Source organism: Leucopleurus acutus (assembly GCF_964270905.1).
Source record: "Leucopleurus acutus genome assembly, chromosome: 19".
NCBI classification, from domain to species: Eukaryota; Metazoa; Chordata; class Mammalia; order Artiodactyla; family Delphinidae; genus Leucopleurus; species Leucopleurus acutus.
Window position 1 is genome coordinate 16860656 of NC_139161.1, and position 12079 is coordinate 16872734.

Genomic DNA, 12079 nt, shown 5'->3' on the forward strand with positions numbered 1-12079 from the left:
AACTTGTACACGAATGTTCATAGCAGCATTATTCATAATAGCCAAAAAATAGAAACAACTCAAATGTCCACAAACCGATGAATGCATAACCATATTGTGATATATCCTTACAATGGCATATTATTCAAACGTGAAAGGGCATGAAATATTGGTACATGCTACAAGATGGATGAAACCTTGAAAACATTGTGAAGTGAAAGAAGTCAAACACAGAAGACCAGATATTGTATGACTTCATTTATATGAAATGTTCAGAATATGCAAATCTATAGAGATAGAAGGTAGATTATTGGTTGCCAGAGGCTGGAGGGAAGTGGAACAGACAGTGAGTGCTAACGGATAGGGGGGTTTTTTTTGGGTTGATGAAAATATTCTAAAGTTGACTGTGGGATTGGTTGCACAGTTCTGTGAAAAATGATTGAATTGTATACTTTAAATGAATTAAGTGTATGGTATGTGAATTATATATTGTGAATTATATCTCAGTAAAGCTGTTACCCAAAAAATGCTGTCCCAGATTTGGCCAGTGGGTACCCCTTTGAGCTGGCTCTCATTTCTATTTGACATGCCCCAGCATCGTTAATTTTAGACTAGGAAAAACAAAAACAGAAACAGAAACAAAACAACAGGAGACCCCCCCAAAAAAATGTATTTATAAAATAATACATGAGAGGAAAGAGAAACAGCCAGGAGGTGGGCAGTGAGTAAGCGAGGACATGTGGTTGCTCTCTCCAGATTCCCCAGAAGACTCTCTCTCCTGGGAGACCCTAGGACCCGCAGGCCTTCCTCTGCTCACCCTCCACTGCGTCTCCTCCCCTCTGAGGATGACGACCCTGCTACTCATCTCCTTGGTCAGCTGTCTCGTTACCGTGAATCAAGCCAGCCTCATCAACCGATGTGACTTGGCCAATGTGCTGCACCAGGAGGACTTGGATGGCTTTGAGGGCTACTCCCTGAGCGACTGTGAGTACCGTTTCTTCACACACTCACACCCCTTTTCTCCTCCTCTCCCGGTCATGCCCTCCGTGGCCATCTTTCTTTTTCTCTCATTTGTTTTTCAAAGTCAAGTTCAAAAAGTAGCCCTCTCCAAGAAGCCTTTCCCAACATTCGATATTTGTTCCACGATTCTTAACTGAGCACTTATTATGTCCCAGGAACTACTTTAGGCGCTGGGGATACAGATATCAACACAGCTCCTTCTCTCATAGTGTTCACATTCTAGGGGAAGAGACAGCAAGAAAGAAACACACAAATATATGAAGTGCTTCCTGGTGGTGATAAATGCTATGCAGAAGAGTAAAGCAGTGGGGAGTGATGGGTGACACTGTTCTAGAGGGGGAAGTCAAGGAAGGCCTCTCTGAGGAGGTGACATTGAGCAGTGCTGAATGGAATAAAGGACCTAGTCCCCCAAACATCTGGCGGAAGAGCATTCCAGGTGGAGGGAACAGCCAGTGCAAAGGTTTCGTCCTACTCCATGGTAGAGATAGCTCCCTCTTGCCCAGAATTGTAAGGCACGACTGCCTTATAACACTCTCTCCTTTCATCTTGCTTTGTGGTTTTTTTAGGTACATATCTTCATTCTTATTCTATAGGCACCTTGAAGGCAGCATCTGCATTTGAGCCAGCTAAATGTCCCTCACTGGGTTTTGCACAGTTTCTGGCACACAGTAGGTGATCATTAAGTGCAGAAATCATGCATGGACAGATGGACGGATGAGTGGTTGTACTGATGGGTGGATGGACTGAAGAATAAGAGGAGAAGCTAATGGGTGTTTCTGGCCCACTAGCCCCATCTAGCCTCTTAGGCTTTGTTCCTTTCTTCTTTTTTTTTTAAAAAAAAATAATTAATTAATTATTGGCTGCGTTGGGTCTTTGTTGCTGCGCGCAGGCTTTCTCTAGTTGTGGCGAGCGGGAGTTACTCTTCGTTGAGTTGTGCAGGCTTCTCATTGCGGTGGCTTCTCTTGTTGTGGAGCACGGGCCCTAGAGTGCGTGGGCTTCAGTACTTGTGGCTCGCTGGCTCTAGAGCGCAGGCTCTGTAGTTGTGGCGCACGGGCTTAGTTGTCTTAACCCCTGCACCACCAGGGAAGCCTGTTCCTTTCTTCTGATTCCTCGTCTCCCTTTCTCCTCCGTCTTCCTTGTCCGTCAGCTTGGCCCCCCGTCTAAAAACCCTCTTCTCCCTTTTCTAAGGGCTGTGCCTGGCTTTCGTGGAAAGTCACTTCAACATAACAAAGGTAAATGAAAATACAGATGGCAGCTTTGACTATGGCATCTTCCAGATCAACAGCCACTACTGGTGCAATGATGACAAGAGTCACACGGAAAACATTTGCCAAGTGGACTGTCAAGGTCTGGCCAGGGCCCCAGGGTGGGAGAGGTGAGAGAGATGACCAGGCTCTGCTCACGGGACTTCCCTTCCCACACACAGCCTGGAAACAACCCCAGAGGATTGGTTCAAGGAATCAGGGAATCCCTTTACTGAGCAGAGGGTTGACTCGTGTCCCTAAATGCCCATAGGAGGTTCTGCAGTGTGCTAGCAGGGTCCAGAGAAGCTCTGCACAGGCAGTAGCAGTAGAGCAGTGCAGCAGCCAGCATTTACAGAGAGCATATTATATACTCAGTACTTTACATACATAGCTCATTTCATCCAACTTGCCATGCAGTAGAAACTAGTATGATCCCCACTTTATTGGTGAGCGAACTGAGGCTCATAGAACCAGTGCTGAATGCCAAACTGGTGGCCCTGAAGGCTCAGCTCTCACCACCAAGTAGAGCTGCCTTTGGCTAATGGTCTGACCGAAGGCCAAGTGCAAACTCCCACCTCAGGGCTAATCCAGGAGGCTCCACAGGTCCGTGATTGTGTCCCCCATCTCCTCCTTTGTATTCTGATTAATGGCCCTGGGCTCTTCACCTGAAGAGCCTCCCTCCTCAGGCAGGACTTTTCCTTCGTCTCTGTGCTGCCTCTTTTGGCATTTCCTTTCCCTAGAATCCTCCACACTTGGGGTGAACTACCATCCATTAGGAAGTATGGCAGTAAACAGGCTCAAATCTCAGCCCTCCTGCCCCTCCTGCCCCCACCCCCCAACCATCCCCAACCTCCAGCAGCCATTGTACAGATGTCCAAATGGGCCTCTGAGGGGGAAGACTTGCCTCGTCCGGAAGTTCTCAGCCACTGGGTGGCACATGCCTTGCAGGGAGACCAGTCTTCGGGACTGTCCCCTGTGCTCTGACGGGTATTCTCTTTCTCCCTTTCAGAATTGCTGAGCCTCAATCTTCTTTCAAACATCAACTGTGTGAAAAAAATTGTGTCCGGAACAGTGGGGATGAAGAACTGGTAAGGAGGCCATGGTGGGACGAAGTTAGTGGGCGGAGCCTTAAGAAAGATGTAGTGACAGAGAAAGGGACAATAGGCCAGGACCTGACCTTTTCTACAGCCTAGAAAAATGTGGGATGTGGCAGGGCTTGGAACTCCGACTTAGAAGACCTGGGATCTGGCTCTTCCTCTGACACCGTATTAAACAAAACTCTTTTGGTTGCAGGAACAGAGCAACTTGAGCTAGCTGGGGGAGATTTATTCTGAGAGGACAAGGTGTCTTGCTGAGCCCACAAGAGGGGTGCAGCTGGGCCTCAGGAAGAGGGTGGAAGCAGGGCTGGAAACTTTCCTTTGCAGGTTTCTGCTTCTCTTTGTGCATTGGCTTCACTACTCCCTCTGCAGACCAGCTTTCTCTGCTCTACAGTCCACCAGACAGACTATGTCCGCCCTGAATCTATGGGCTAATGTCCTAAGCGACCATAGAGACTAGCTAGGCTCAGTCCCAGTCTAAGTGCCTGGCAGGGAGGATCTGATGGGTTCAGCTTGGACCCTGTGTCCCAGCTCCATTCATTCAGCTACAGGCATGGAAGAAATTAAGCAACATAAACATGGCTGCCACGGGCCCTCTCTACATAATTGGCAGCAACATTTTCTATAAAAAGTGTTGCTGGGCTTCCCCGGTGGCTCATTTGTTAAGAATCCGCCTGCTAATGCAGGGGACACGGGTTCGAACCCTGGTCCGGGAAGATCCCACATGCCGTGGAGCAACAAAGCCCATGTGCCACACCTATTGAGCCCACATGCCTGGAGCCTGTGCTCCGCAACAAGAGAAGCCACCGCAATAAGAAGCCCGCGCACCGCAACAAAGAGTAGTCCCCGCTCGTCGCAACTAGAGAAAGCCCGTGTGCAGCAACGAAGACCCAACGCAACCAAAAATAAATAAAATTGAATCTTAATAAAAAAAAAAGAACCAATCTTCTTTCTCTCCACAGGGTAAAATGGAGGTTGCACTGTGCAGACCGGCCACTGTCCTACTGGATGACAGGATGCCACCTGGCATGAGACAGGGAGCAGGCCTGTGGTGGAGTCATTCCAGAACTCCTCTCCTCACTTGGGAATTCTTCATTTCTTCTTCCTCTTGCCTCCACCTCATGTTATTTTCTTCCTTTCCCATTTACAAATAAAACTGACCAGAGCCCCAGGAATAAATAGTTTTCTAGGGCTTCCTCCTTGTTCCTATCCAGGCCCAGGCCCCTGGTTCCTGACTGTCATTTGCAAACCAAGAAGACCACGATGAAGAATTTTCTATATTTTTGGAATTATTAAAGCATTCCTTGTGCAAAGAATGTGTTAATTTAGTCATGATTAATCCCAGGTATATTTGAGTACCTAATAGAGTATGAGTGTGCTAAGTACTAGAAAAAGGGTGATAAATCTGTAAATATTATTCATGAGGTGTTCATAATCTATCTGGAGAAGATTATGGATCTTCTCCATACACAGATAATGGATACAATGAATAAATGGATACATACAATGAATGCAATGGATAATGATATAGATAATAAATCTATAGTTATTGGTTTGAAACAGTATCAAGATCCAAGTAATTCCTCCAAAGTCAACAATTTTTGAAGTAAAAGAGCTCAGAAGTAGGTAATGGGTGGGGCTAAGTGTCTGCTATATTGAGGCGGAGATAGTCGTGGTGGGGATGCAGAAATGTGCTCAGTGATTTGGCGGTACTTTAGGAAAATGGGCTAGAAACCAGCTTTTTAAGAATTTCATACTAGACTGTTGATGGCTTTAATGTTATACCTTGATTTGCATATTTAAGACTCATGAAAACACTCAAGTCGAAGGATTGCATCTTTGGTGGTCATTTCTCACACAGAGTCGGAAAATCTAAATTTTTAAAGTTCAGTGGATAGTTAGCGCTAACTACTTAGTACTCTAGTCTCCTCTGGAACTTTGAAGATGAAGCCAGCTGCTATAAACATGTCCGCACCATTCGATCCTGTAAACTCACACTTTGGACTCTACGCTAAAAATACACTTGAATAGAAACGCTAAACTCCAAAACTTCTGGGCGCGCGGGTTGCGGAAGGGGAACTAGAGGCAGAGGCAAGCCCGGAGTGGGAGGGGCGAGGGAGAGGTCCGAGCACCGCCCCCGTCCCACTCCCACCGAACTGGCTCCGCCCCTCAGGCTCCCGTTTTAAAAAGCGCGGGCGCGCGTGCGCGGGCGCAGTGTGCTTGCGCCCCGAGCCGCGCACGCGCGGTAACGGTAGAATGGTGGAGTTGGAACGTTTTGCGGTTCCCGTGGCGGGTGACAAAACCTTGCTGGTGTGGGAGCCGAGCTCTGGACCCACGGCCGAGGCCTTGCAAGTGAGCCGAGCCGGGGCGGAGGGAGGGGTGGAGGAAGCCGCCCCGCCCCCCAGTAACTGGGCGCCCCGGGGTACTGCTTCAGCACCTCATCTGCCTGTGGTCTCCGCTGAGAGGAATCTTAGTTCTAGAGCCGACCTGAGCAGTCAGCTCGCTCCCAGAGATTTTTGAGAGATAGTTCCCAGCAGACGGCATTGCCTCCTAATGCTTCTCGAAGCTTAGGATTTCAGAGGGAAACTTGTTCATAAAATGAGAAGTGTTTGGAGTTGCCGGCTCACCACAGTTGCCTGTGGCGAAGGGCTGGGGGAATATAAGGGAATGGGCGGTTTGTTTTCCTGGGCGTGAAATTTCCTGCACTTACTTAGCATGGGACCACCCTACAGCATTCTGTGTTCACAGTCTACTCCCAGTTTGGCCTTCTGTATTCGGTCCGAGTCTTCCCAAACGCAGCAGTGGCCGGTCCTGGGTTCTATGGCATCATCAAGTTTTATTCAGCAAGGGATGCCCACAGAGCCCAAAAGGCATGCGACCAGAAGCAGCTTTTCCGGACATCTCCAGTGAAGGTGGGTCCAAATGTGGAATTCCTCGCTCTACTGGGATGAAGTGCTGAATTTAAAAGTAATAGGCCATCGGGAATTCCCTGGCGGTCCAGTGTTAGGACTCTGCACTTTCAGTGCTGAGGGCCCGGGTTCAATCCCTGGTCCGGGAACTAAGATCCCAGCGGCGGGGGCGGGGTGGGGGTGGGGGGGAAAGGCCAGCGTTTGTACAGCACTGTGGTGTACAGAATGCTCTCAGATTCACTGCTCCAGTGATCCCCCAGTTCCCCAGATATTTCTTTCTTTCTTTTAGATGAAGAAACTCGAACTCAGGATGGTTAAGTGACTTACTTAAGGTTCATGACAGTAAAGGTGGAAACTAGAGGCCAAACCCAAACTTAACTGATGTTAAACCCCATGTCATTTTATGCTGCCCATTAATTTAAGAAATCTTCACAAGAGTCTTCCTTATATTTACTTTTATGTGGATTTCAAATGTGTGAGGTTGACAAACGTTTTTCCTTAATTAATTAATTAATTAATTTTTGGCTGCGTTGGGTCTTGTTGCTGCGCGCTGGCTTTCTCTAGTTGCAGCGAGCGGGGATTCCTCTTCCTTGTGGTGTGTGGGCTTCTCATCGCGATGGCTTCTCTTGTTGCGGAGCACGGGTTCTAGGCACGCAGGCTTTAGTAGTTGTGGCTTACAGACTTAGTTGCTCTGCAGCATGTGGGATCTTCCCGGACGAGGGATCGAACCCGTGTCCCCTGCATTGGCAGGCGGACTCTTAACCACTGTGCCACCAGGGAAGTCCGGGCTTGAGGAACTTTTGTCAGATGTAACATAAAGGAGACTTCATCATCACTCTCAAACTGCCTATTCAGAACTCCCTTCACATTCCAGAAAATGGTTAAAATATTCTTTCATGCATTGTAGAAACCTTATTCCATATTAACATGCCATCCAATCTTACTTGCCCAGAATTAACATTTCATTATGTGCCTCCATTCAGCCACCATTCCTTTTTCAAGGACCTTTTCAATTCCTCTGAATAAGTGAGTGAGGCTTAGATTTCCAGACCTTTCCCTTTATAATTGTGTGGCTTCTCTGATTGGCTTCTCGCTCTGGCTACTTCCTACTGACCTTGCTGCCTATTCTCACCCATATTTCTTTACTCACTGAGTTCACCTTTATTGAATCTGAGAACTCTCCTCAGATGTGACTCCAGGTACACTACCTCCCACTTCTGTACCCTGTTTAACACCCTCTTCAATCCTGGCTGTACTCCCTGGGATTGAAATGATTTGTGTCAGGCATTCTTTTGTTTGTAGACCCTGCGACCATTTCACATAACCACTCAGATATTACAGATGGTCCTGGAAAGATTATGAAACAGTTACTTGGTGTCAGTTGTGAGTAATGAGTTGTTTTCTCATATTGGACATTAAGACTATTGCATAAGCTTAGGTTCTGAGATTTTCACAGCATAAAGCTCGGCACTGATAGAACGTTCTACAAGTCACTATAGAGTTGAGAGGAAAGGGCATTCGTATTAGATTTCCTTATTTAATGCAGAGCCTTAGTTTACTGCCCACACGCCCGAAATTGTTACCCACTTTAATTATGCGTTCTTTTAAAATTTTATTTATTTATTTACTTGGTTGCACCGGGTCTTAGTTGCAGCAGGCAGGCTCCTTAGTTGTGGCTCGCAGGCTCCTTAACTGTGGTGTGCGAACTCTTAGTTGCAGCATGCATGTGAGACATAGTTCACTGACCAGGGATCGAACCAATGCCCCCTGCATTGGGAGCATGGAGTCTTAACCACTGCACCAGCAGGGAAGTTCCAATTATGTGTTCTTTTATTCACTGGCAGGTATACATCTTATCTTTTTTCCCCTGTAGTTTTTATAAATACAGAAAGGTAATAACATCTTAAAATAAAATGAAGGAAAGGCCTAATGTATCTGAGTTTTTCTCAGTAGCACGAAGGGATATGTTTGCCAGCAAGAACTGTGGCAAGGTTATCCCAGATGTCAACTGTCTCTACTACCCAGGGGCTCAGAGCCCTTCTGAAGCTTCCTAATTGTCCAGGACAGCTCCATTATGACTCACCGTACAGGGCCTAGCCTCCCATGCAACACTCAACATTTAAAAATTAGTCTTCATTTCTCCTTCCCAGCAGGCAGCTTCAGTTGGAGGAAATAATTTCATTTTCTTATGTACTCATTCATTCACTCAGTCAACAGACCATCACTCCCCTATTATATGCCAAGACCTATGCTTGTTTCTGGTAACAAGGAAAGAATAATATACAGTTCCTTCAAGCACTTAAGGAGCTCATAAACTGGTGACGGGGAAGATGCACAAACAAATCAAAGAATTAACAATGCTTTGACTTTATTTGTATTATTTGAATTTCATGACTTTATTTATATACTACACGCTGTTCAAAATGGAAATAGACATTTAAGAAAGAACTAGTGATGTAAAAACTCCACAGTAATATGTAAGTTATTGAGAGAGTTAAGACTGGAAATATTTGCACTCTCGAAGAAGCTTGTTAATGCAGATGAACCTCTAATTCTTTTGCTTGCTTTATTTACATTTAGAGAGGTATACATATTCCCTCTTCTAACAGGGGTTAGTAACTTGGGGAGGGGGTGCTACAGATTAAGGTCCTAATTCAGTGGCAGGTCCATCTTACCTCCTCTTCAGCTCGTATTCTCAAGCAGGAGCTACAGGATGAGATGACTGAAACAGTTCACTTCCTTTGCTTACCCCCAGCCCCATAATAGGCTTCTGCTGGGCTTCCTTGGTTGCTTTCATCATCACTTTCACCACCAGCGGTCAGGGAACCTTCCCGGTTAATCAGGGGCCCTGGAAATGATGCAGAAAAGTACTGACCTAAAAGTAATAAATAACATTTATTTAGGGCTCACTGTGAACTCATTGCTTAAAATGTGCTACTTAATCTGCACAGCCCCTCCATGAAATTGGTATTGATAAATCTCAGGTATATCCAAAATAAGCCTCTGTGTAGGGTTGTGATATTTTTAGGTCTTTTATGTCTTTAGGTTCGTCTCGGCACCAGACATAAGGCGGTTCTACATAATACGCCTGCCCTAAACAGCTCCAGATGCCAAGAATTGGCAAATTACTACTTTGGTTTCCATGGGTGGTGAAAAAGGATCATCAAGGTAAACTCTGTAGACTTTCTTTGACTAACCAGACTCCTTTCAACACCGAACTCCTAGACTTTAGAGGGAAGAATAGAACAGGGCTCTGGGGAGGAGATGTGAGAGGCTTCCACATGGAAGTATCTGAGCATTGGCCTGCCACCTAGAATTAGTGATAATCTCAATGACTTGGATGGTGGTGTCCATAATTTTCTCCAGTATTTGTATGGTATATAATAAAAAATAGTTGTCCATATCTAATCATTCATTTGCAAGTCTCACTTGATTTTGAAGCTATAGCATGCCTAAACTATTACCTGGGGTTGCTGGAGTTTAGTTTTTATTTCTAACAACAGGATATTTTGAAGTCTAGCCTTTAATTCAAAATCCTAACAGCTTCAGGATCTTTCTAACCTTGAAGAAAGGGAAAAGGAAGATATTGTGACACCACTTCAGAAGCAAAGCGTCAAGTTCTTCTGTGCTTTAGAGGTGGTGTTGCCCTCCCACGAGTGCAGGAGTCCCGGAGTTGGCATGGCTGAGGAACCTTTGGATAAGTTGGAGGAAGGTCTGTTTTCCAGTATGTGTGTGTATGGGGAGGTGAGGGAGTGGGATTTCTCTTTTTTCCTTTCTTTCTGAAACTCAACTTTTCAGATACATCATCACCTTTTCTAAGCAACTAAAGCCCTGGGCAGAATTTTTCTGCCTGACAATATAGGTTTTTATCTTAGGCAATACCTGACAGCACCTTAAACTTTAGAATTTTAGAACTGACTGCCTGCCAAGAAGCTTAGGAGGAGGGAAAATTAGTTAGTTTTTGTGGTTTTTTTTGGTTAATAATTTGTTATGTGCTAAAATAGTCCTTCAAATACAGATGTCTTCTGGCCTCCAGTTATCCCAACAAAACCATTGTCTAAAGATTGAAATAAACTCTTGTGTAAATGTTCAGTCCTTTGCTCCCATAGAAGGGCCTGCGCGGAAAAAGTAAATATAGATCCCTAGAAAGGGGATTCCGATTGGTACTGAGTTTTTTCCTAGAATCCATGGCACTTGGGCTTAGGGTTTTAAGTTAGAGGCAGGGCTGTTAGCGAATGGAGTGGAGGAGGCTCCACCATCCACCTGAGTGGGTGATGGTTGAGGAGAGGCCAGATCATCTGCACTACCACCAAATCTATCTCACTGTATGAATCCAGCCCTTCACGCACAGGAGAGCAGCGTCTGTAGCAGTGTAGCCTCAGCTTGTCCACTTGAAATCTGTGTGTCATATGCGATTTGTGCCACGTTCTTGGTTTGTATTTCCCATCGAGTATTTTAGGAACTTCCAGAATAGATCTGAGCAGTAAAAATGTGCCAAGCCAGGGTATACCTACAGCAGAGACATTCAACTGCACCCCAGTGTTGTGCCTGCCCTTGATCACTAAGATAATGATCTAAGAATCACAAATGCATTTTTAGTTTTAAACACATAACCTAGACATCAGTTATTCAGACAGGCATTTTAAATTCATCTGTTTTGGTTGGATTTAGGGTCATTATCATTCCTTATGAAAAGGAAGGTAACCCAGAAGCTTGCTATTCAGAAGGCTATGACAGATGCATTCCAGAAACGGCTGATTGTGGTTTTAGGTAAGACCTTTCTGATTGTCCTTGAAGTACTTCAGTTTCAGTGAGCAAATAAACTTATTTGAAAAGTTATTTTGATGGGGCTTCCCTGGTGGCGCAGTGGTTGAGAGTCCGCCTGCCGATGTAGGGGACGCAGGTTCGTGCCCCGGTCTAGGAAGATCCCACATGCCGCGGAGCGGCTGGGCCCGTGAGCCATGGCTGCTGAGCCTGTGCGTCTGAAGCCTGTGCTCCGCAATGGGAGAGGCCAGAACAGTGAGAGGCCCGCATACTGCTAAAAAAAAAAAAAAGTGATTTCGATGAAAATAATGGTTATCTAAAACATTACCTATTCTTTCATTCACCAGATGCTTTCACAGCAGCAGTCTTAAATTTGTTCTTTGTGGCATTTATGAGAAAAACGACAGTGAATATTATTGTCCCCAGTGTTTAGATGTAGAATGACTTGCCTCAGTTCATACAGAAAGTGTTTGATCCAGTTCTTCCTCAATTGCTTGCTTATCGTACAGAATAGTGTAGTGATTATAAGCCTTGGACACCTGTGTTTGAGTCCTAACTTTGTCTCTTAGATTTATTTGTTGTTGTTGTTGCAATTTTAGGTTTTTCTAGCCAGAGAAATTTGAAGGTGTTTAATATCTCTAAGCTGCAATTTCTTTATCTGCAAATAGGGTTAGTAATTCAGCTTACCACCTAATGGGGGATATTGTAAGAGTAAATGAGATGATGAATGTAAAAAGCTTAGAACTATGCCTGAAACATAGTAAGCAGACAAAATATATGGACTATTATCATTGTTGTTTCCTTGTTGAACAGTTTAATAGATTATGTTTTTGGAATCAATTTAATTTCAGTTTTCATTTCTGATATATTGGGTGAATATGATTCTTATATAATTATCAGATACGTTTCTGTGATCCTTGAAAGTGGTCATGCTACTGAATACCGTTGATTGTGTTCCCTATCGAGTTATACAGCGGTGAGAATGTCACAGGCTGTGCCCAAAGGAAACTTTATGATTAGTAGATTCCCGGAACAGAATTGCTCCCCTGCTTCACAGCCCTGCAGG

General features: G+C 45.1%; 1 protein-coding gene and 1 pseudogene across 2 annotated transcripts; both read left to right on the top strand.

Moving 5' to 3' along the window:
* Positions 1-824: 824 nt before the first annotated feature.
* LYZL6 (lysozyme like 6) lies at positions 825-4372 on the top strand (the record flags this gene model as incomplete). Its single annotated transcript, XM_082860225.1, has 4 exons — positions 825-963; positions 2188-2346; positions 3253-3331; positions 4303-4372. 4 exons carry the CDS (start codon positions 825-827, stop codon positions 4370-4372), a joined length of 447 nt encoding a protein of 148 aa, XP_082716351.1.
* Positions 4373-5596: 1224 nt separating this feature from the next.
* On the top strand, positions 5597-11094 carry LOC309975268 (RAD52 motif-containing protein 1-like; annotated as a pseudogene). Its single transcript has 5 exons — positions 5597-5692; positions 6073-6252; positions 9295-9417; positions 9793-9961; positions 10921-11094. The product of its transcript is annotated as an RAD52 motif-containing protein 1-like (transcript).
* Positions 11095-12079: the final 985 nt, after the last annotated feature.